The sequence below is a fragment of the Lepidochelys kempii genome, chromosome 2 (genome assembly GCF_965140265.1).
Source record: "Lepidochelys kempii isolate rLepKem1 chromosome 2, rLepKem1.hap2, whole genome shotgun sequence".
Taxonomy (NCBI): domain Eukaryota; kingdom Metazoa; phylum Chordata; order Testudines; family Cheloniidae; genus Lepidochelys; species Lepidochelys kempii.
This window is the reverse complement of record NC_133257.1, coordinates 26806392-26831242: the sequence shown is the minus strand read 5'-3', so window position 1 is coordinate 26831242 and position 24851 is coordinate 26806392. Positions and strand designations below refer to the sequence as shown.

Here is a 24851-nt window from a genome sequence, read left to right as displayed (position 1 = left end):
TTGCTCAGTGCAGGAATAAAGGAGAGGAGAAAAAAGGCCCTTACAAAACCATCTTGGAGCCACCTGGCCCCTACCATAAATTAGAGCAGTCTCAGAACTGCTCTAGTATATGCTTGGCACAAGGGCCACAAGGGCCATTCAGCAGCTGAGGACAGCTGCAGTACAGTACACCCCAGCCATACCCCTTTCCTTCCATCCCCTGGTATCCCCTATGCTGGAGGCTTTGAGAGGGGTCAGGATTGAGGTGTTCTGGCAGCTCTAAATTTACTAGGAAGCTGCCTTATGTTGGGGGGATTTTAGGGGCAGGTTCTGCTGAATGTTTGCCCCTTTTATGCCACTTGAATAGCATAGATGGGGTCCAGACTACCCTGCGTCCCCTGCTTATAGTCACACATCCTTTTTCATCTGTTGGGCTGACAATTTCCATCCTTAGTCTCTGCCTGAAGCTGGATTCTTTTGGGTGCGCACACATGAGAAACAGTTCAGCCATTTCTGAGTATGAGGAGAGTGGGATAAATGACGTTTTTCAATTATAAAAAAAAGGAATTGTGGCCCCTTTTAAAATAATAGTCCTTCTATCAAAATTGCTGGGAGTAGAAAATTGAAATTTTCTATGGAACTAGCCCTTGTTGAGGAGGAGTGCCTTTAAATGTTCCATGGAATTTGATTTGGATTTGCCTGAGTTCTGACTTTCTGCAAGTCATGCTGTACATTTGCATGGAGCTTTTTGTTTTGTTTTTGCTCAGCTCATAATGTGCACATCTTAGGAAGGCTGCACTGTGCATGGCTAACTTAGGTGTGTAATGAAAAGAGCACTGAAGCAGGGCATAAAAATGGAAATCCCATGCAGAACAACCTGAAGAGCCACGATTTCTTTAAACCTCACCCTGCACACCCTTTACTCATGTGACAGATTTCAGAGTAACAGCCGTGTTAGTCTGTATTCGCAAAAAGAAAAGGAGTACTTGTGGCATCTTAGAGACTAGATGATTCCGATGAAGTGAGCTGTAGCTCACGAAAGCTTATGCTCAAATAAATTGGTTAGTCTCTAAGGTGCCACAAGTACTCCTTTTCTTTTTACTCATGTGAGTAAATCTCTCATGTGAGTAGTCCAACTGAGGTTCAAAGGTGCTTTTGACTTCAGTGATTAAGCACAGAGGTATGGGATTGCAGGAGTGTACCCCTGAATAGCAATAGCTTTGTAATCTTCTGGTTCTTTCAATCTCCTAGGATGGGATTGCAGCAGAATAATTTAAACAAAGAAGAATGCCAGGAGGAATCAGAGGATGCTGAAGATAATCCACTGAAGCACTGCCATAGCCACTCAACGGCCTATGAGAGCAGAAAAATAGAACAGTGTCAAGCCAAGCGGAAGCTCTATGCAGCATCGATAATTTGTCTCATCTTCATGATTGCTGAAATTATAGGTGAGTACAGCTCGGTGTTTTGACATCAAGGAAATTTCATATTGTTCTCAAGGTCAGTGATGTTTGAATCCTTTTGCTGCCACTCTCTCTGCACCTATTGTGATCTTCATTATAGAGGGGCGTACCAGCTGGGATAAAATAACTAATCCCAGACACCCAATCTTTTCCAATTAAAAAAAATCTGTAAACTTTTTTAGTGAATTTCTCAAAACTTTTGTGTGACTGTCATTTAAGGATTAAGGCTGGATCTGGAATGGAGGGAATAATCCATATAATAGACTGGTTGACAGTTTAAGCCTGGCTCAAACCAGGAAGCTCTGGAATTCTTATGAGAGAACCTCCTGTCCTATTTCCAAACCTTATCAACTTTGGATAAGATTCAGAGATTTCATAAGTTTATCCAAGCCTGGCAGGTCTGCCAACATTTGAGGGTCACCCATCAGTATGATTTGATATAAAATGAGTGTTATACAACAATCTTAAAGCATTCATAATACATTCCATGATCATATTCATCATCTGTGTCTCACCACTGAAATCAACGGAGTTACATCAGGGTGGATTTAAAAGCTTCAGATTTGACTGTTGGTTTGTCTTTGGATGAGTGGATTGGAGGTGGCCAGAGGACAACAATTCCATTTTGTGGCACCTTTTGAAGGTTTTTAAATGTTGTTTTTGTTCTGCATTGGAAATGAAATAAACCTGTTTGAAGGTTTTCATGAAAATGGAGTTAGGTTGACAGTCCATATTCAGATCGAAACCTAAGCTATTCAATTTGGGAAGAGGCGTGCATGTTGCCCGGTTGTTAGAGCACAGGCCTGGCTTGCGGGAGAGCCAGATCACTCTGAATTAGGCAAAGCAGAGAATTGAGCCTGGGTCTGCCACCTCCCATGAGCCTTAACCACCAGGCTATAGAGTGGGAGAGCTGATCCCTCGCCCCCTTCAGTGAAAACATTGTCTAAACTGGTAGGTCTCCACCCAACATTTCAGTTTTGACGAAATGGAATTTTTTGGCAAAGTTTTATTTTGTCGAAAATGTTCCAACCACCTCTAAAATGGATCCAGCTGGCAATAAATTATTCCACAGTCTAGGAGGCCTTGTTCCCAGGACCTGTCTCCTGATAGTCAGCCTACCTTTTCCTTTGCTCTCTCCCATAGCAGTTGAAACCCCTAGAATCACTCTAAACAATGCCTCTCCCTCCTTGATATTTATACTCCTCTGATACTTGTGAGCAGTTATGTTTTCATCCCTCCTTCACCTCCTTCTATTTAGCTGTTCATTTAGCCAAGTTATACATATTTATTTCCTTAAATCTTTCCTCAGAAATCTGTCCTTCCAGCCCTTAAATAGTTTTATGAAGCTGCTTGAATTTTCCCCTGGAAAACAAATCCCAGATCTTTCTCCATAGAATCATAGAATATCAGGGTTGGAAGGGACCTCAGGAGGTCCTCTAGTCCAACCCCCTGCTCAAAGCAGGACCAATCCCCAACTAAATCATCCCAGCCAGGGCTTTGTCAAGCCTGACCTTAAAAACTTCGAAGGAAGGAGATTCCACCACCTCCCTAGGTAACGCATTCCAGTGCTTCACCAACCTCCTAGTGAAAAAGTTTTTCCTAATATCCAACCTAAACCTCCCCCACTGCAACTTGAGACCATTACTCCTTGTTCTGTCATCTGCTACTTCTGAGAACAGTCTGGATCCATCCTCTTTGGAACCCCCTTTCAGGTAGTTGAAAGCAGCTATCAAATCCCCCCTCATTCTTCTCTTCCGCAGACTAAACAATCCCAGTTCACTCAGCTTCTCCTCGTAAGTCATGTGTTCCAGTCCCCTAATCATTTTTGTTGCCCTCCGCTGGATGTTTTCCAGTTTTTCCACATCCTTCTTGTAGTGTGGGGCCCAAAACTGGACACAGTACTCCAGATGAGGCCTCACCAATGTTGAATAGAGGGGAATGATCATGTCCCTCGATCTGCTGGCAATGCCCCTACTTATACAGCCCAAAATGCCATTGGCCTTCTTGGCAGCAAGGGCACACTGTTGACTCATATCCAGCTTCTCGTCCACTGTAACCCCTAGGTCCTTTTCTGCAGAACTGCTGCCTAGCAATTCGGTCCCTAGTCTGTAGCGGTGGGATTGGGATTCTTCCATCCTAAGTGCAGGACTCTGCACTTGTCCTTGTTGAACCTCATCAGATTTCTTATGGCCCAATCCTCTAATCTGTCTAGCTCCCTCTGTATCCTAACCCTACCCTCCAGTGTATCTACCTCTCCTCCCAGTTTAGTGTCATACCCTATATATGTATCTCACAGCTGTGGAGGTAATTATTTTTTCTAAAACCTGGGAAACCTTCATCTCCTATGTCAGCGAGAGATTTTGGAGATGTGGTGTTGTGCATTAGAGATGCAGTGTGTGGGGTCAGTACAAGGGCATACATGCCACATCAGCCTTGTCTTGTAGTAGCGCGAGGAAGCATGGAGGGAGACCTGTGCACTTGAAAGGGATTTTTCAACACCAACCCCACATAGTATTGTAGAGGACAGCCAGTGAAGGACTATGGGATCCATGCATGTGTAGACCTAGTACTCCTTAAACCCCACGAAAGTACGGGGCTTGTCTGCTTCTCGAGCCCTCTTGCCTATAGGCTGAAGCCAATGGTTTAGTGGTAAAAAAAAGTAGTATGTAAACTAACCTAAACCACACCCCATATTCCCCAAATGAGAAGCTGGTTAACTCTGTTTACAGTACTGGCTGGAGCTGTGGTCACTGAGAGACCGCACTGCTGCCTTCTACTTTTATTGTCCATTAGAGGGAGAATTTTCCTCCCCAACTTCTTGACCACCTCCTCCCCGCCCTCCCCCTCCCCCGCACTTTCCCTGCATAAATTGCTTGTGGGTCAGGTGAATTTCACTGGGTGAAATTTGGTGCATGCTATTTATCTCCATGCAGTAATTTCCAGTGACAGAAGTAATGCTTTATTAACAAAGCCATGTAATCAGCAGGCTTAAATTTGGTGAATACAGCATTGCTAGAGGATAATTGGAAGGACAGATGATATGTTAACAAAATGTTTCTTTTTTGCTTAATGAATCATTCAGATTTTTTCAGTGACAGCTAAGTAACAGTCTTGAAAACCATTTTGTTTCAGACCATTAAACTCTGACAAACCAGTTATTAACTGCAGTTACAGACAGCAGTCTATGGGGATTATTGCAATTATGACCCATATATTTAATTTTTTTCTTCATTAGGCTAGACAGCATGTGCTAGATGATTGACCACTGAGTAACTGACAATTTCTATGGCTTTGTAGTACACAAAGCAATAAACAACCACTGTGAGTAATAATCAGTCACAAAGCCATTTGTTGGGAGTATTGCTACAAAGATATAAACCTTATAGCTATAATACAAGCCTTACTCTTGAAAGTAAAGAACATTTTATCCTCCCATCCCCTCTTAAAAGGCAAAATACTCCTGTAGGCAAAACTGAGATAAGCAGCTGAAATGAGGATTACTCCTGGGGGAATTCTGCACCACTGTACAATACAAAGTTTGAACAGAAATCAATGTTCTGCGCAGGATTTTCTCCCCCCACCCCACCCCACAGTAATGGGCTGTAAAGCTGCTGGCTGCCACTAGGGGCTACTGGACCCAGCAGCAGAGCCCAGCTCGCAAATAGAAAACACTTCCAGAGAAGTAGGAGGAGGAGCTGGAGGGTTTTCAGCAGCTGCAGTTCCTGGCATATCCTGAAGGAAGGAGGCGATGTGCAGGAAACTCCACACAAGCCCAAGACACAGCATCAGGCTGTTGCCCCCTCTGGATCCCTGTCACTGGGAGGGTAGGGGGTGCATGTGAGTGTTTGGGCTGCGGCTGGGCTCTGAGGGGTAGAGGGTGTGGCTGTCTGGGCTGAGGGGTGTAGGCATCTGGCCCTCTGGCTGGGTTCTGTGGGGGAGGGAGCAGAGAAATTGGAACTGGGTTGTCTATTCTGGGAATCATAGGATCACAGATTAGAGTTGGAAGAGACCTCAGGAGGTCATCTAGTCCAACCCCCTGCTCAAAGCAGGACCAATCCCCAACTAAATCATCCCAGCCAGGGCTCTGTCAAGCCTGACCTTAAAAACTTCAAAGGAAGGAGATTCCACCACCTCCCTAGGTAACACATTCCAGTGTTTCACCACTCTCCTAGTGAAAAAGTTTTTCCTAATATCCAACCTAAACCTCCCCCACTGCAACTTGAGACCATTACTCCTCGTTCTGTCATCTGCTACCACTGAACAGTCTAGATCCATCCTCTTTGGAACCCCCTTTCAGGTAGTTGAAAGCAGCTATCAAATCCCCCCTCATTCTTCTCTTCCGTAGACTAAACAATCCCAGTTCCCTCAGCCTCTCCTCATAAGTCATGTGTTCCAGTCCCCTAACCATTTTTGTAGCCCTCCGCTGGAGACTTTCCAATTTTTCCACATCGTCTTGTAGTGTGGGGCCCATTCTTGTAGTGTGGGGCCCAAAACTGGACACAGTACTCCAGATGAGGCCTCACCAATGTCAAATAGAGGGGAACGATCACATCCCTCGATCTGCTGGCAATGCCCCTACTTATACATCCCAAAATGCCATTGGCCTTCTTGGCAACAAGGGCACACTGTTGTCTCATATCCAGCTTCTCATCCACTGTAACCCCTAGGTCCTTTTCTGCAGAACTGCTGCCTAACAATTCGGTCCCTAGTCTGTAGCAGTGCATGGGATTCTTCTATCTTAAGTGCAGGACTCTGCACTTGTCCTTGTTGAACCTCATCAGATTTCTTTTGGCCCAATCCTCTAATTTGTCTAGGTCCCTCTGTATCCTATCCCTACCCTCCAGCATATCTACCTCTCCTCCCAGTTTAGTGTCATCTGCAAACTTGTTGAGGGTGCAATCCACACCATCCTCCAGATCATTTATGAAGATATTGAACAAAACCGGCCCCAGGACCGACCCTTGGGGCACTCCACTTGATACTGGCTGCCAACTAGACATGGAGCCATTGATCACTACCCGTTGAGCCCAACAATCTAGCCAACTTTCTATCCACCTTATAGTCCATTAATCCAGCCCATACTTCTTTAAATTGCTGGCAAGAATACTGTGGGAGATTGTATCAAAAGCTTTACTAAAGTCAAGGAATAACATGTCCACTGCTTGTCCCTCATCCACAGAGCCAGTTATCTCGTCATAGAAGGCAATTAGATTAGTCAGGCATGACTTGCCCTTGGTGAATCCGTGCTGACTGTTCCTGATCACTTTCCTCTCCTCTAAGTGCTTCAGAATTGATTCCTTGAGGACCTGCTCCATGATTTTTCCAGGGACTGAGGTGAGGCTGACTGGCCTGTAGTTCCCAGGATCCTCCTTCTTCCCTTCTTTAAAAATGGGCACTACATTAGCCTTTTTCCAGTCATCTGGGACTTCCCCTGATCGCCATGAGTTTTCAAAGATAATGGCTAATGACTGTGCAATCACATCCACCAACTCCTTTAGCACTCTCGGATGCAGCGCATCCGGCCCCATGGACTTGTGCTCATCCAGCTTTTCTAAATAGTCCCAAACCACTTCTTTCTCCACAGAAGAAGTCATGGCTCTGAAAAAGAATTGGGAGTCATAGTGGACAATCAGCTGAACAGGAGCTCCCAGTGTGATGCTGTCACCGAAAGAGCGAATGTGATCCTGGGAGACATAAATCGAAATCTTGAGGAATAGTAGAGAGGTTATTTTACGTCTGCATTTGGAACTGGAGTGACCGCTGCTAAAATACTGTGTCCAGTTCTGGTGCCCACAATTCAAGAGAGGTGTTGATAAATTGGAGAGGGTTGAAAGAAGAGCCAGAAGAATGATTAAAGGATTAGAAAACATGCCTTGTAGTGATAAGATAAATAGATTGATCCCCTTGAATCTAAAAAAAGAGATGGTTAAGGGGTGACTTGATTGCAGTCTATAAGTACCTACATGGGTGTTGTGGGGTGGGGGAGAAGGGGGAAGGGGTGTTTCAGCCCCACGGCTGAATCAAAAAAACTGCCCTTATCCTCAGGGCAGTATGGCCTAATGTCCAGAGTCAATAAGATGGCCCTCCTGTGCAGGGCTATGTGTCCCAGTAACCGGAGTCAATATGGTGGCCCTCCTATGCAGGGCTGTGCAGCCCAGTGGCCGGGGGAAAGTGGGCTGCAGCCAGGGTAGGAGGATGGCCTGGGTCCCTACTCCACCAGATCCCAGCCCAGGGTCCTGTCAGCAATGACTGTATTCACCACTAGGTCAGCAGGGATCCATCTGAAACAGCTGACTTTGCCCCAGTTCTACAACCGGAAAACGTCTAATTCCCCTGGGCTACTTCCTACCCTGTTTTCCTGTGCAGTTGTCCACTGGTCTTCTGGGGTCATCAGCCGGTGAAGCTCCCAATGGCTCCATCCACTCTTTGGCTTCCATGGGCAGCTGGGTATCCACCTGGGTTTCAGTGTGCCTGGCCTCCATGGTCTGGGGCTCCATCAGCTCCTGAGCGTGAATCTGCCATGTGTCCTTTCCCCTTAGTGATCAGCCCAGACTGAGCTGGGCTGCTCCCTTTTATACTGAAGCTTCAGCTGGAGCATGGCCAGCAGTGGTGACGGGGTGTGGCTTCCTCAGCCCACAATATGGGGGGTTAACCCCTTCTTGTCCAGTGCAAGGCAGGTATACCCCATCACAGTGTAGAACATATATTTTAAATGGGTTCTTCAATCTAGCAGAGAAAGGTATTAACACAATCCAATGGCTGGAAGTTGTAGCTAAACAAATTTAAAATGGAAATAATGTGTACATTTTTTTAGAGTGAGACTAATTAACCATCAGAACAATTTACCAAGGGTCATGATGGGTTCTCCATCACTGACAATTTTATAACAAGATTGGATGTTTTTCTAAAAGTTATGTTCTATAAATTATTTGGGGGAAGTTCCGTTACCTGTGCTATACAGGAGGTCAGCATGGATGATCACCATTGTCCCTTCTGGCCTTAGAATCTATGAAGGTAAGAGTGCTCAAATGGGGATATTTGCAATTAATGACAAAAATGTGGATTTGGGACAATGCCTGGAAGATTTCAGTTCCATTTTAGCACCTTGAGGTAGATATAAGCCTAACTATATCATGTAATTAAAAAAGAAAGCCTTGCCTGCATTGCTGGGACCAGCACAAGGAGATTTCAAAGAGACACCTCTTGGCATGAATCAACTTGGGCAATATGTCTAATAGTCCTTTGGCAGCATCTTTCAGAACTTCAAGCTGAGCAGAGTGGGTGTCTTGTAATTCTGTATGAAAAAAACACAACAGAATGGAAGTAAAGTATCCAAAATGTAAAAACATGTTGCAGTATTTTGTGGTCTGTATGCCAAGTTAAGAGAAAAACATCTCATATTCCAGCTTCTTATGGTTGAAACATGTTGCATAAGGATATTGCATGTCACTGTGTTAAATAGATATCTACCTAGAAAATGTCTATAGTGCAGCTTTAGATGATGTATCACAACTGAAAAGTTGGTGTGTTGCATTGCTTTTTCAACATCATCATGTTCCTATTATGCCTCTGGGGTTTAGGGCAGTGATGAGGCTCCTCCACTCCTGTCTGTTTCTGGCAAGTCTTTCAATGGTTCCCCAGCTGTGCCCCAGGTTTTTCAGCCTGGCTTCCACAGCTCTTCGCCATGTTGTTTTCGGGCAGCTGTGTTTTCGCTTGCCTTCAGGTGCCCATCTTTTTGCTATTCTGGTGATGCATGCTTTTTGCTTCAGCCTTAATACATACCTCAAAGTGCTGCAGAGTAAAACTGATCAAAAATTTTCATCATAACAGTTTTTGGTCAGAAAATGCTGTTTAGATTACACCTAATGTTTTGTGCAATAATATCCATTTTGACAAAATGTTGCTTATGGGAAAAAATGGAAAAACATTTTGAAAATGTTGAAACATCTCAGTGTGGAAAAGTTTCATTTTGAAATTTACTTTATGTAAAAATAGTCAGATTCAAAACATTTCATTCTGGTTTTATCAAAACAACGTATTTTGATTGACTGAAATGAATGTGGGGTTTTTTTGCTTTGTTTTTTGGGGAATTTTGTTTTGTGGCAAACTTCAGATTCTGGCTTCTTGTTCCTATTCAGGATGATTTTGTTTCTTCAAAAAAAAACAAAAAAAACCACACCCTCTTTCTTGGTGTTTTTGCCAGATGGAAAAATCCATTTGCGGAGCAGCTGTCCTGCAGAGCCCCCTCACATTTTGGATAATCTCTGTTCTGTTGTGTTCTTTCATTTCACTGCAATGAATCTCTGCTGCTTCATTTTGGAAAGTAACCTGTAGGCAGCAGTAGATGGCACTTATAAGGAATAGAAGAATGTTCTGTGTCCTATATGTGTGACTTACAGTATAATTATTTGGAAAGGATCTTGTTGGAGAAAACATTGATTGCCAAATGAAACTTATTTTGCATCAGTCTAACCTAGCCACACCTGTGGGGCTACAGAGGCTTAAGTCTGGCACCACCTATGGAGCAAGCTATTTTCTGAACAGTAACTATGTTGTCGAGCCGCATAGCACTTGAAACTTTGTCCATGCATTCAGATCAACAAGATTCACGTGGAGAGGAATTTGAACCGGTATCCGCAACCATGTGGGTATAAAGAGATCCACAGACAGACAATCAGGAGATATGAGGAAATCTGACCCCTAAGTATATGGTCTGAAGGTGGTATGTTGCTTTTTGTAACATTTTCCAGAATTTTTACTGGTATTCATATCAGGGTGTAGTTAAGATCAATAGGTGAGTCGAGCATGGCTGAATTAATCAGTTGATTCAGAAAGGGTAAAAAAAGTGTGATGTGATTGAAGTAATAGGCACTGAGTCTTTGCAGCACTATGGCCACCCTACACTGTGTTTTATGCCACACACAGCTCTATGCTACTAAAACATCAATTTTAGAGCTGACATAATGATCCCTGGTTGCCATATTTGCCCCATGTGACCATTGGCAGTTGGTGTAATTTAGATCAACCTTTGGGTTCTCTGGCAGAAAGCATACAGGGAGTGGAAGAAGGGAGGGATCAGCAAGGAAAGCTACCTTATTGAGGTCAGAACATGTAGGGATAAAGTGAGACAGGCTAAAAGTCAAGTAGAGTTGGACCTTGCAAAGGGAATTAAAACCAATAGTAAAAGGTTCTATAGCCATATAAATAAGAAGAAAACAAAGAAAGGAGAAGTGGGACCGCTAAACACTGAGGATGGAGTGGAGGTCAAGGATAATCTAGGCATGGCCCAATATCTAAACAAATACTTTGCCTCAAGTCTTTAATAAGACTAAAGAGGATCTTAGGGATAATGGTAGCATGACAAATGGGAATGAGGATATGGAGGTAGACATTACCATATTTGAGGTAGAAGCGAAACTCAAACAGCTTAATGGGACTGAATCGGGGGGCCCAGATAATCTTCATCCAAGAATATTAAAGGAATTGGCACAAGAAATTGCAAGCCCATTAGCAAGAATTTTTAATGAATCTGTAAACTCGGGGGTTGTACCATATGATTGGAGAATTGCTAACACAGTTCCTATTTTTAAGAAAGGGGAAAAAAAGTGATCCGGGTAATTATAGGCCTGTTAGTTTGACATCTGTAATATGCAAGGTCTTGGAAAAAAATTTGAAGGAGAAGGTAATTAAGGACATTGAAGTCAATGGTAAATGGGACAAAATACAACATGGTTTTAGAAAAGGTAGATCGTGCCAAACCAACCTGATCTCCTTCTTTGAGAAAGTAACAGATTTTTTAGACAAAGGAAATGCAGTGGATCTAATTTACCTAGAAATTTAGTAAGGCATTTGATACCGTGCCACATGGGGAATTATTAGTTAAATTGGATAAGATGGGGATCAATAGGAAAATTGAAAAGTGGATAAGGAATTGGTTAAAGGGGAGACTACAACGGGTCCTACTGAAAGCTGAACTGTCAGGCTGGCAGGAGGTTACCAGTGGAGTTCCTCAAGGATCGGTTTTGGGACCAATCTTTTTATTACTGACCTTGGCACAAAAAAGTGGGAGTGTGCTAATAAAGTTTGCGGATGATACAAAGCTGGGAGGTATTGCCAATTTAGAGAAGGACAGGGATATCCTACAGGAGGATCTGGATGACCTTGTAAACTGGAGTAATAGTAATAGGATGAAATTTAATAGTGAGAAGTGTAAGGTCATGCATTTAGGGATTAATAACAAGAATTTTAGTTATAAGCTAGGGACGCATCAATTAGAAGTAACGGAGGAGGAGAAGGACCTCGGAGTATTGGTTGACCGCAGGATGACTATGAGCTGCCAATGTGATATGACCATGAAAAAAGCTAATGCGGTCTTGGGATGCATCAGGAGAGGTATTTCCAGTAGGGATAAGGAGGTTTTAGTACCGTTATACAAGGAACTGGTGAGACCTCACCTGGAACACTGTGTGCAGTTCTGGTCTCCCATGTTTAAGAAGGATGAATTCAAACTGGAACAGGTACAGAGAGGGACTACTAGGATGATCCGAGGAATGGAAAACCTGTCTTATGAAAGGAGACTCAAGGAGCTTGGCTTGTTTAGCCTAACTAAAAGAAGGTTGAGGGGAGATATGATTGCTCTCTATAAATATATCAGAGGGATAAATACCGGAGAGGGAGAGGAATTATTTAAGCTCAGTAGCATGTGGACACAAGAACAAATGGATATAAACTGGCCACCAGGAAATTTAGACTAGAAATTAGACGAAGGTTTCTAACCATCAGAGGAGTGATGTTTTGGAATAGCCTTCCAAGGGAAGCAGTGGGAGCAAAAGATCTATCTGGCTTTAAGATTAAACTCGATAAGTTTATAGAGGAGATGGTATGATGGGATAACATGGTTTTGGTAATTAAATATTCATGGTAAATAGGCCCAATGGCCTGTGATGGGATATTAGATGGGGTGGGATCCGAGTTACCCAGGAAACAATTTTCTGTAGTATCTGGCTGATGAATCTTGCCCATATGCTCAGGGTTTAGCTGATCGCCATATTTGGGGTCAGGAAGGAATTTTCCTCCTGGGCAGATTGGAAGAGGCCCTGGAGGTTTTTCGCCTTCCTCTGTAGCATGGGGCATGGGTCACTTGCTGGAGGATTCTCTGCTCCTTGAAGTCTTTAAACTACGATTTGAGGACTTCAATAGCACAGATATAGGTGCAAGGTTTTTTGCAGGAGTGGTGGGTGAAATTCTGTGGCCTGTGTTGTGCAGGAGGTCAGACTAGATCATAATGGTCCCTTCTGACCTAAATATCTATGAATCTATAATTTAGATCAGCCTATAGTCCATAGAGTGACTAGCTTAAAGCATGTCCTATATATAAAAAATGATAGGGTTAATATGGCAAATGTAACACTCCTTTCCCCTACCAAAAATACTATACTGTATATCACATAAATAGGGCACAGAACATACTGTCTTTCTATTAGATTCTTCCTTAAATCCCATTTACTGTTGTTCACTGCCTTTATGAAAGGGGACTCTTGTCCCTTTACTAAAACTCAGTGGGGGTGTTTTGGTTGGCTAGCTCCCAGTACTAAAAGAAAGGCGAAGGGTTGATGGGAAATCAGGAGCATGAGACTGACAGTCCCCAGGAACAATGGGGGAGTGGCCAAATGCTCCAGATCAGCCTGATTGACAGGATGGGCAGGCTAATCAGGGAGTCAGGAGGCCAGGAGGGGTCCTGTCCTCCCTGTGTGCTGGAATTGCCTGGGTCAGACAGCGTGGAGCTGAGCTAAGGAGAAAGCAGGGGCCCAAGCTGAACTGGGGAGTAGAGCTGTGCCAGATCCAGAGGGTCCAGAAAAGCATCCCAGGAAGCAGGTAGTGCTGGGAGCAGAGTCACAGAAGCAGCCCACAGAGCAGACCTGTGCTGGGAGGAGAGCTGCAGCAACCAGACGGGGCGCGGGCGACGCTGAGAAGAAGGGTCCAGCCACCTAGATCCTGAGAGCGTGCGGCCACCACCAGAGCAAGTGTCTGACCCGCAGCATCCATGCAGCACAGCCAGGGCCTGAGAAGGGGCCTGGGACTTGTGAGGAACAGACTGAACTTCCCTTACATTCCAGAGACGCTGGTTGTGATGCCCCCATGCCACAGAGCGGGCTGATGTGTTTTCCTTTCACCTTTCCCATTTTTTCCTTCTTTTTAAAAATTGATTGCTGTTTAATAAATTGTATTTGCTTTGAACTGTATGTAATGATCAGTGGGTCTGGGAAGCATCCAGTGCAGAGAGAACACGCCGGAGTGGGGACACCCTAGCCCCTGCCCTAAGTGACCACAACAAGTGACCCAGCCTCGTTTGGGTTACCAGGACTCTGCCACACAGGAGAGTGGAAGGAGAGCCCTTGAGGTCAAGCAGGCCTCTGGGTAAAGGAAGTGGGAGTGAAGACTCAAATCCTTTTGCTAGCCCACTTCACTGGGGTAGCGCATAAGCCAGGAAAGTTTCTCACAATAGCGGGACCATTCCCCTGCTTACATTTAGGTTGCTCTAAATTATGCCAGAGAACCAGCCATCCTGGGGTCAGGAAACAAACAAAGCCATCTTTACCCATTTTTGGGTCATGAGTGTTGCTAAGTTTGATTGGGGTCATATTGTGTTGACAAAAATGTCAGTGATTTGTGAGGAGATATTAGGGGGATAATAGTATTGTAATTCAGGATGTTTGAGACTGCAATTGTTCTGCCACTTTATAATAGCAATTAAACCACATTTCTAATGAGTTACTTAAACAACATGTTTAAGTATCAGAGGCATGGCCGTGTTAGTCTGGATCTGTAAAAGCTGCAAAGAGTCCTGTGGCACCTTATAGACTAATAGACGTATTGGAGCATCAGCTTTCATGGGTGAATATCCACTTTGTCAGATACATGTAGTGGAAATTTCCAGAGACAGGTATAAATATGCAAGCAAGAGTCAGGGTAGGGATAACGAGGTTAGTTCAAGCAGGGAGGATGAGGCCCTCTTCTAGCAGTTGAGGTGTGAACACCAAGGGAGGAGAAACTGCTTTTGTAGTTGGCTAGCCATTCACAGGCTTTGTTTAATCCTGAGCTGATGGTGTCAAATTTGCAAATGAACTGAAGCTCAGCAGTTTCTCTTTGAAGTCTGGTCCTGAAGTCTTTTTGCTGTTTAAGATTTACCAGCCCCTGGATGCTTTAGTAAAACTAAGATACAACTCTTTTCAGGACTAGGAAGATTTGAATGCATGAATGGGATAAAAACTTCTTCTAGTCTGTAAAGAGTTTAAAGTTATGCCATACATTATCATTGTAAATAACGTTTTCCTTAGCTTTACAACAAATAAAGTCTTGGATACATGTCCTATTATATACATATATTTGTTTTACACAGGTGGACAAATTTCAGGAAGTCTTGCTGTGATAACCGATGCAGCACATATCTTGGTTGACTTGACAAGTTTCCTGATTAGCCTTTTCTCACTGTGGTTATCATCTAAACCTTCCACTAAAAGGTTAACTTTTGGATGGCACAGAGCAGGTACCAAATGTACTGTCATATGACCATGTGAAATAGAAAAGGCAATTTGTCCTAGCAAGTACACTGGAAAGTATTCTGAGATCAGGCACAGGTCTGCAGGTTTGTGAGGCTAATCTATTAATATTCTCAAAGCTCCCAGGATACATCAGAAAATGGAAAACAGCAAGTCATGGAACCTCAAAGAAGAAAATGTAATACTGGAGAATGTTACAGCCAAAGTTATTAGATCAGTGGTTCTCAACCTATTTGCCATTGTGGGCTGTGTATGCAGCTCTGTGTTATGTGGGCTGCATCCATGCAATATATATACCACCCTGCCTGCTGTGGTGCCCAGTCAGGCACCCGTTCATTGACACCTGCTCCCAGACATTCAGGGGCAGAGGTGATCCCAACCATCAAGCCATGGAGGACCATAGCTGGGAAGCCACCCGGTGGACAAATTTCCACCCCACACCAGTTCTCCCCCCAGAGATGGGCCTCACATGGCAGCCTCCTGCTTTGGCAGAGAGCTTTGGGTCTGGATATGGCCAGCAGGGGTCTAGACAGTCATAGAGCACAAGCCAATGAACAAGCAGGGAGGTGCTGTCTGCTGCAGGCAGTCCAGGTCAAGCTGCAGCCTGGAGCATGATCATCCTCCCCAGAGGTGACACGTATCTGTGGCTAGTGGGGGGCACATGTCCCCACCCCCATTTCTCCAGACACCTCTGGCATGGATGCCCAGAAGTGAGGAGGTGGTACTCACAGTCGTCCTCATCTCTTCCCCCTGCCCCATCCCCTTTCTTTCTCCACACTGTCCCCTGCCCCCTCCCTCCTGCCTCATTTCCCCATCCCCTTCTCTTCCCCCTGCCCCCACACGGGCACTCACTGTTGTCCAGAAACAGGACTTGCATTCATGAACAGTCTACTAAAGGTTTGTGCAATAGTGTGCTCCATTTGGATATCTGCAAACATCTTGAGGCTTCAATTCTACAGTGCATTTCAGATTCACATGGTGTTTTCTGGAGCAATTGGGCACAAATCCCAAGGTGCAGGTCACCTTCCTGTTTCGTGAACCAGAAGACACTCTGCAAGCTCATGGGAACATGTATGAATTCATCATTCCAAACCATGCCCATAAGTCTGCAACAAGAGTCAACCCTGGGGAAACCAGATTTATGTCACCCAACATGATTTGAATATTAGGACCTGCAAACACATAAGAACTGCTTTCTAGTGGGGAAAGTGTTAGTGCTCATCCATTAGCCAATTCCTTGCATTTTATTTAAAATGCCCCTAAAATTCAATTGTTTTAACCCCTAGAAATTCTGGGTGCTTTGATGTCGATGCTAATCATTTGGGTGGTGACTGGCGTGTTGACATATTTGGCGAGCATGAGACTGCTGCACCCAGATTTTGAGATTGAAGCTACAGTGATGCTCATTACTTCTGGTTGTGCAGTGATAGCCAATGTCATGTAAGTTGTCTTTTTTGTATATTAAATACTTAATCATTTTGAGATTCCCTGGAGTGGACAATATCTACATATATTTACACATACGCTTGCTATTGCTTACCTTTTGCTTTAAGAAGTGCAATGCTGAAGTGTTTGTTGTTGTTCTTTCAGACAGTATGATCTCGCTGATATTTGCAGCATTGTATCTCTTTCAGATTAAGTCTGACTCTGCACCAGACTGGGCCTGGACATAGTCACAGAGCACAAGCCAATGAACATATACCAGCTCTTCAACAGAAGCCAGCTTTGGCCAATGCCAGTGTGAGGGCAGCTTTTGTACATGCCATTGGAGATCTAGTTCAGAGCATTAGTGTGCTAATTAGTGCACTTATAATATTCTTTAAGGTCAGTTTTATTTGGTTTACTCACCTTCATAGCAATTAATGATGCAGGTATTTTCATAACACCGTCGTTAGATGCTATGTACATATTTTCTCTGTCTTAATGATATATATTGTAATTTAGTTCAGGACAGTTATGTTAATTTCTGGGAATAAAATGGCTGAGAGCACAACAGGTTTCCCTTGGGGTTTAAGCCAGAAGGACTCTATTGTTCTGTGTCTCTCTCTCCTTCATCTTTAGTGGCTCAAGGTCTTAAAGACTAATGCAATCAGAAAATTGTCTGTTAACTTGGCTGTACTGATCGAGAAGATCAGCAATGGTTACTATGTTAGATAACTTGATTATACTGTTTTTTGATTAGCTCATTAAAAATGTCAGCCAGAAACTGAAAGTGATAGATTTAATCAAGTGATGTGCTTATATTTTTTTAGCCAGAATACAAAATAGCTGACCCAGTCTGCACATTTGTGTTCTCTATCTTTGTTCTGGCAACAACCATCACCATTTTAAGGGACATTTTGCTTGTGTTAATGGAAGGTAAGAACTTCTGTATGTACAGTAGTTATTTCTAGAATCAATATTATTCTGTTCTCTCTGTCTCTATTACACTTACCAATAGTGGTTTGGGGTTTAAAAAATGGGTCCCTCAAGTTAGGCTCTTAAATCCATGTTTAGTCCCCTAAATAACTGCCCTGATCTTCAGAAGTGTTGGACAGAGAATGTCTCCCATTGATTTCAGCCCAGGTGCCTAAATGCATTTAGGAGACTAACTTTAGGCACTCGTTATTTAAAAAAATCTTCACCACTCTTCATGGAAGAAATACATTCTTTCTACATGTACATTGTGTAGAAATCTCAAAAATGTTAATTGTTGAAATTGTATGCCTGACTCTTTGAAAATCAATTCCTAAATTACAATCTTGCATGAAGTTACTACAGTTGTGTGCAGAAATTAGGAATTCACATGTTCAAAATGCCCATTTACACATTAACTGTCCATCTGCGTGCTCAAACAGCCAATCAGTACATGCATTCATGGCAACTGTGCACACAGATTAGAAGTGCAAGTGGACATCTGACTTTTTGAAAGAAAACAAACAAACCAGACCCTTCGTGTATTAGACGTTGTACAAGAAAATGTGAATTGAACTCAAAGTATTTTAAAATAAACACTTAGAGCACTTCAAATGGATACTAGATGGTATATTTTACTCCAGCAAAGGAAAAAGCATGTCTGTGAAAATACCTAGAAAATAATTGCCAAATTCTGCTCTTCATGTGACCCTCTTCAATTTCAATTTCTCAGATATTTACATACAATTCTGCAGTGGGAGTTATGTGAACATACTGGAGAACATAATTTGGTCTCTAGATTTCAGGACTAGAATATTTTGATGCTAGTATAATTCTCTTAGGGTATCAGATGTGGGCTACCATCGACAGCTGCAGTCAGAAACACAGAAATGCTTTAACACGTCGTCTGATCTTGCATACCCCCCCAGTGTGCTTCTAGTTCTTTTGAGATCCAAAATCCCTTGCGCTCTGCCTCCTTAAAGGATATGAGCATAGCCCTTTCTTAACACAGCAGCATAATACCCGCAGCAAGCTAAACAACAAACAATAGTTTGTCCAAACATAGCAGTGCAGTGATGTCATTTTCAGTATTTTCATAATTCTAAGCATACGCTAATCATAATTCTAATTAGAACTATTTTAGATGATATAATGACAGAGTTATGTATATTCCAGTGTTCCATTGAATCTTCTCCAAGAATCTGTATGTTGCTGTTTTGTTAGTGAAACCATGATGAATTCCTACAACTCTTTGTTTTTCACATGTATACCATTGCTTCCCATAACCCCTATGGCATTTGTGAATTCTTTGTTTTGTGCATTGTATATTTCCATTATGAATCATGACCACAACCAAGTTTGTGCCAAAAATAAATATAAATAAAAACTGTGTCGCAGGTTAGCCATTTTATCAAGCAACGAAGGTATAAAACATTGCTATGGTTTTGGTTACATTGATCTGAAAGAGCAAATCCAAGCATCTTTCAAAGTCAGGTTAGAGTTCAAGGTAAAATGGACAGTTCTAAGCACCTTTTCATTAACGTAGTGAGACTGCCTAGATGTGGGCCTGATGTTTGATTTGCCAAGGCTGAAAGTCACAGTAGCAGTCACAGATACAAGTTTTTGCTTTCTTGGGGCTAACCGATATGAGGCAGCTATTGCCTCTACTACAGAAGACATAGGCCTTAAAGGGATGAGGAACTGTTGTTATATAGCTTTTTGGATTGCTATGGTTTAACCAACCTGACTCTCTGCATAGCTTATTGCAGCATATGTCTTTATTATCTCTTCCTTTTTGTGTACGTCTTTGTTTCAGTAAAGAAATGTATCAGTATAGTCATAGTATAAAGCTTTCCTAGAGGTTGCCTCTGTGTTCACCTGTCATGGGGTAGAAATCCAGAGTGGGAGTCACAAAAATGTAGGCATGGCAATTGCAAAGCCTAAATTTTAGGCTCCTAGAAAATCAGTGGGTTTCACAAAGCCTGAGTTCAGAGCCTAGACTCCCTATACAATGAATGGAAGGAGATAGGTGCCTAAAAATGGAATTCACAGAAGCCACCACACTAGGCAGCTCCTTGCCTAAACTAGCCAATGGGCTATGCCAAAGCAAGGATGTCTTAATCCTTACCCTCTCAGTGAATTTGGTGCCTAAATCCAGGCTGGAGGAAGGTGCCTCCCTCTGTTTGGGATACTTAGCTGCAAACCTTCCCTTGGGGTTAGGTACCCATGCCATTTTTTGCAAGAGATGAGGTGGGTGGGGAAAGAGGAGGACCTCCCTCACACCTGTTAGCCCAGGGGTTAGGGTGAATAAATAATGAAAGAATCACTGGGCCAGTGAGAGTGTTCAAGAAACTGACTCTGTAGCCTGGTGGTTAGGACACTTGCATGGAAGACCCAGTATTCAGTCCCCCTGCCCCAATGGCTTTTTAAAATTATCAACCCACAGTGGAACAGCTCCTACAGGAGAGGGTGAGGGAGCCCCACATCAGAATATCCCACAGCCCAGCAGTTAGTGGAAAGGAAACCACCGAGAGGTGGCAAAGCCCTGTTTAAATCCTGTCTCCCTCTCAGGCAAAGGGAGGGACTTGAATCAAGGGTCTCCCACATCCCAGGTAAGTACCCCAACCACTGTATTAAAAAGTTATATTATGAAGGGGGAGCTTCTCCTCCATTTTGTGTAAGCTCACCTAGAGAGGCCTGATCTGGCAGGCGAGCTCTGAGTGCACACATCAGATTGGGCCTCCCAGGTGAATAAGGTAGAGCAATACCTATCTTTCTCTGGTTTCTGCAACGCTCTAAGGCTTAGGCATCCGAACACCGAGAGTGAGGCTGAAGCGCACATGCACACAGGCAGAAACATAGGCGCCTAAGGAAGTGATACTGTGAAAACATAGGTGCCAGCTGACTTTAGGTGCCTACAGGGTTCAGCAGCAACTGAGTGGGGCCAGATTTGGGGATTTAGGTGCTTAAAGTGTCAAATGTGTCTAGCCAGAATACCGCACCTAGCAGGTCATGTCTCTTACATTAGGTAATGAAAGTGGAGGATGCATGGTTTGTTGGTTATCCCAAAGGCCTGGGAGTTAGAACTTTGGGTTTCATTTCTAGCTCTGCTGCCTTCTCAGTATGTGACATTAGGCAAGTCTTAACCTCCGTTTAACCCATTCCATCCCATGTATTTCTGCTAAGAACTTTGGGCTAAATTCTTTGGAGGTTAATTCCACTCAAATCAGTGGGCTGAAGGGGAGTCAGGAGCCTGGAAGCCCTGGGATTGTCACCTGAGCTGATGCTCCCAGGGCTTCTGGTTCCCCATCAACCTGCCAGGCAGGCTGCTGAGGAACTGGGTTGGTCAGCTGGCAGATAGGGTTCCATCAGACCACTGCCTGCATTCCATTTGACCTTCATTCAAATTGAACAGTCTCTGTGAAACGTTACTATTCCAAGGAATCTGCATTCTCCCCGCAGGAAACGATTCCTTCAGAGAGTTTGTGATCAGCTCTGATGAAGACCTTTCCTTTCAGCACCATACTGTGCTGAGTCTGTGTTCCCTACAGTATAGTATTCTTGTGATAAACTGACAGAACAAAACACAAGACACTGAGGTTCTTGTGTAAGCACAAATAACTGGCATTGGAGCTATTGTAAGAAAGGCACAACTGAGTTGAATTGGCCATATTATTATACTACATGATGACATAGCTTTTATAAAGAGAATTCTTTGAGGTTGTCAACAAGCATGTGGACAAGGGTGATCTAGTTGTTATAGTGTACTTGGACTTTTAGAAAGCCTTTGCCAATGTCCCTCACCAAAGGCTCTTAAGCAAAGCAGGCAGTCCTAGGAAGAGGGAAGGTCCTGTCATGGACAAGTAACTGTTTAAAAGATAGGAAACAAAGAGTAGGAATAAATGGTCAGTTTTCTCAATGGAAAGCAGTAAAAAAAAACTACTCAAGACAGTTAAGTCCAAATCCAATAGTGAAGAGTTACAAAAGGATCTCACAAAACTGGGTGACTGGGCAACAAAATGACAGATGACATTCAGTGTTAAGTGCAAAATAATGCACATTGGAAAAATAGTCCCAACTTTACATACAAAATGATGGGTTCTTTTCCGACAACGAAGCCTACAAATTTGCCTGAATTGTGAGCTCAACTGTAAAAAGTATGTAAATGTTCAAAAATGTTAAAATAAACTCTAATAACAAATGTTGATGCGGGAAAGGAATGAAAGGGAGACAGAATAACTGCATTAATCTAAACAAAAAGACCAAGTTGTTATGATTTAAGGACTGTGTTGAAATTAAGCTTGTTAAAAACAAGAGAGGTGCAGCTTGCAGTTAGTGAGCCAAAATTTGGTATATCAGATATTAGGCCTAATTGGTGGACAAAATAATGAGGGAATGGGCTAGTCCACCTCTCACTCCCTTTTTGAGCCCTTATAAGAAAGATTTGTGTGTGGAAAGTTGAAAAGAACAACAAAAATCAAACACTCAGAAAGAACAGATAGACTACTGGAGTGAGCGTCACCATCCTGGCTGCCACCCTCACTGTTTCCTGGGATATGGGCCTTCATCCAGTGGGGTGTCCTGACCAGAATGGAACAGAGACAGATGACATTGCCACCCCTACTGGCTCCTGCTGAATCCCAAACATCACCTGAGATGACAGTTTTTATCATCTTTGATACCATGTAAGACAGCATTTCTCAAACTGGGGTCTATGGACCCCTGGGGGTCCGTGATGGTATTCCAGGGGGTCCACAGGCCCTGCTGATCAACCCTTCCCCTTCTCTCCCAGTGCCTCCTGCACGCCAGGGAACAATTGTCCTGGCGTGCAGGAGGCGCTGGGAGGGAGGGGAGGAGTGGGGACAGAGCGCACTAAGGAGAGGAGGTGGAATCATGTCCGGCACCACTGATCAGCTCCTCCCGCTCCCTCACAGTGTCTCCTGCACACTGTGGAACTTCCCCAGCATGCAGGAGGCATGGGGAGGAGTGGGGACAGGGTGTGCTCGGGGAAGGGGGTGGAGCAGGGGCGGGAAGAGGTGGGATGAGGGTGGCGCCTCAAGAAAGGTGGGATGAGGGTGGAGCCTTGGGGAAAGGGGTGGAGTGGGGGCATGGCCTGGGGCTGAGGAGGGCGGCTTGGGGGTCCACAAAAGTTTTAAATCAAAATAGAGGTCCTCGGGTTGCTAAAGTTTGAGAAACATTGATCTAAGAGACTGTCAAACAAGGGGGCTTTTCCTTCTAGGACTTGATTTTAACAACAACAGAACAGCAGCATTGACATCTCCAGCCCATCTCAACTAACATTTTCTCTTTTTCCCAAAAGGACAGTTATTACTGTCTTTGATACCATCCAAGAGATGGTCAAACAACCAGAGTTTCTCTTTCTAAAAACTCTCTTCAGCTAAAGAGAAATAGAACAAGGGAAGTTCTTAAAATGAAAGTCTTATTTAAAGCATCTGAAAAGTAAACTTTTTTCTTTTCTGTATTTTTAATAAAAATGGATTTTTAATGGTGTCTTTGCCATGGTGCTAAGCAGGCAGAGGCTTCTGTAAACCAAGCTCCGGACTTTGTTTAACACTGTTTAATGTTGGACAGTGACTGCCTTATGCTAACACCTGGAGCCCATATATTCCATCTAAATTAATACAACAGTTCTAAATTAGCTGTTACCCCTCAAGGAAGGTCTGGGAGTCATCTTGGATAGTTCTCTGAAAACATCTGTTCAATGTGCAGTGGCAGTTTTAGCAACATTAGGAACCATTAGTAAAGGGATAGATAATAAGACAGAAAATATCATAATGCCACTATATAAATCCATGGTATGCCCACACCTTGAGTACTGTATGTAGTTTTGGTTACGCCAGCTCAAAAAAAGATAAATTATAATTGGAAAAGATACATAGAAGGGCAACCAAAATTATTAGGGGGATGGAGCAGCTTCCATATGAAGAGAGATTTATAAATGGAAAAGTAACAATCTTCTTAAAGAAACAGCTAAGGGGCGGGGGGGATATGATCGAGGTCTATACAATCATGAATGGTGTGGAGGAAGTGAATAGGAAGTGTGAATTACCCTTTGCATCACATAAGAACCAGGGGTCACTCAATGAAATTAATAGACAGCAGGTTTAAAACAAATATAAGGAAGTATTTGTTCATGCAACATACAATCAACCTGTGGAACTCATTGCTGGAGGATGTTGTGAAGCCCAAAAGTATAAGCATGTTAACTTCACAGTGAACAGAAAAATAGAGCTGTACTCTATGGCCCATGTTGTTTTTATAAGAAAACCCAAATCTAATTCAGTAAAGATTCAGAGGTCTCTCTGTGTGTCCTTTAATTGAATATAGTTCTTATTTAATCAAAAGGCATATTTCCTCCTCTACAGGAACACCCAAGGGATTTAATTATGATGCAGTGAGAGAGAGAATTCTAGCAGTCAACAAAGTGGAGTCTATCCACAACCTGCATCTCTGGTCTCTAACAATGAATCAAGTTATTCTATCTGCTCACATTGTCACAGGTCAGTAAATTTCTGTAAACAGAAAAATGATAATTCAGCTGAAGCCTAGTAAAGTCAATTTCTTCTGATTGGGATACAACTGCTTGTCTGTATCCGGTGCTTGTTAAACCAAATGTAGTATTTTTTGTTAAAAACAAATAAAAGCAACAACAACTTTCCCCCCAATATTTTTGTAGAACACTTATTAAAAAAATTGAAAATTTTTGATCAGTTACAACATAGGGTATAAGCTTGCTGAGCAAGACTGAACAGCTAGTTGCAATATAGTTATTAAGATGTAACTTGGAAAGAGAAGTAGACCATCCCAAATGTTTGCAAATAGTTTCAGTAGTCACTTAGGTTTCTTAAAAGTATTGCATTTCTGCAGTGTGATAATTTTTGTTCACTATCTACAGAAGACACAGTGGACAATCACCAGATCCTGAAAGAAGTTACTCAAGTTCTCTTTGACACTTACACCTTTCACTCAGTCACCATTCAGATTGAACTACAAGCAAATCAGAAGCCCGACTGTGTCTTCTGTCAAGATCCAAAGGATTGAAGCAGCCAGTGCATCTTGTCGACCTATTATTACACATTTAACAGGTCAAAGGGTACAGTGCGCTGGCTGCACATACTCGACTAGGCAACAAACCATAATTAATTGAACTGACAAGGTTTGTCACAGAGTGAGGTGTGCACTTTCACCATTGTTCATTGGTGCCATTTACCATGACGAGACGGAGCATTAGGGCCATTTGTCAACCGGATTAAATGAGAGTCAACGGTTACATTCAATTACAAGAACATGTATCTAAATTTTTCTCGACAAGAGACAAATGGCTGGAGTTAAAATAATATTTAAGAATATCTGTTTGTAATCACAGGTAACAAAAAAATGAATCAGCCTTCAAATTATCCACAGACTAATTACCCCTAAATGACTGGTTGAAATC

The 24851-nt window shown here is 43.1% G+C and overlaps 1 protein-coding gene across 1 annotated transcript; it reads left to right on the top strand.

Annotated features, from left to right (window-relative positions):
* The first annotated feature begins 1231 nt into the window (after positions 1-1231).
* Positions 1232-24457, top strand: SLC30A8 (solute carrier family 30 member 8). Its single transcript, XM_073329152.1, has 7 exons — positions 1232-1427; positions 14842-14988; positions 16288-16441; positions 16636-16825; positions 17254-17359; positions 23782-23916; positions 24312-24457. The coding sequence occupies exons 1-7, from the start codon at positions 1232-1234 to the stop codon at positions 24455-24457; spliced, it is 1074 nt and encodes a 357-aa protein (XP_073185253.1).
* Positions 24458-24851: the final 394 nt, after the last annotated feature.

Bases quoted from the DNA above. Each gene is read 5' to 3' on its own strand.
- SLC30A8 (XM_073329152.1), top strand. From the start codon at position 1,232: ATGGGATTGCAGCAGAATAATTTAAACAAAGAAGAATGCCAGGAGGAA. The intron at 16,442-16,635 runs GTAAGTTGTCTT...TATCTCTTTCAG, and splicing joins GCAGTGATAGCCAATGTCAT to ATTAAGTCTGACTCTGCACC. The intron at 16,826-17,253 runs GTCAGTTTTATT...ATATTTTTTTAG, and splicing joins CACTTATAATATTCTTTAAG to CCAGAATACAAAATAGCTGA.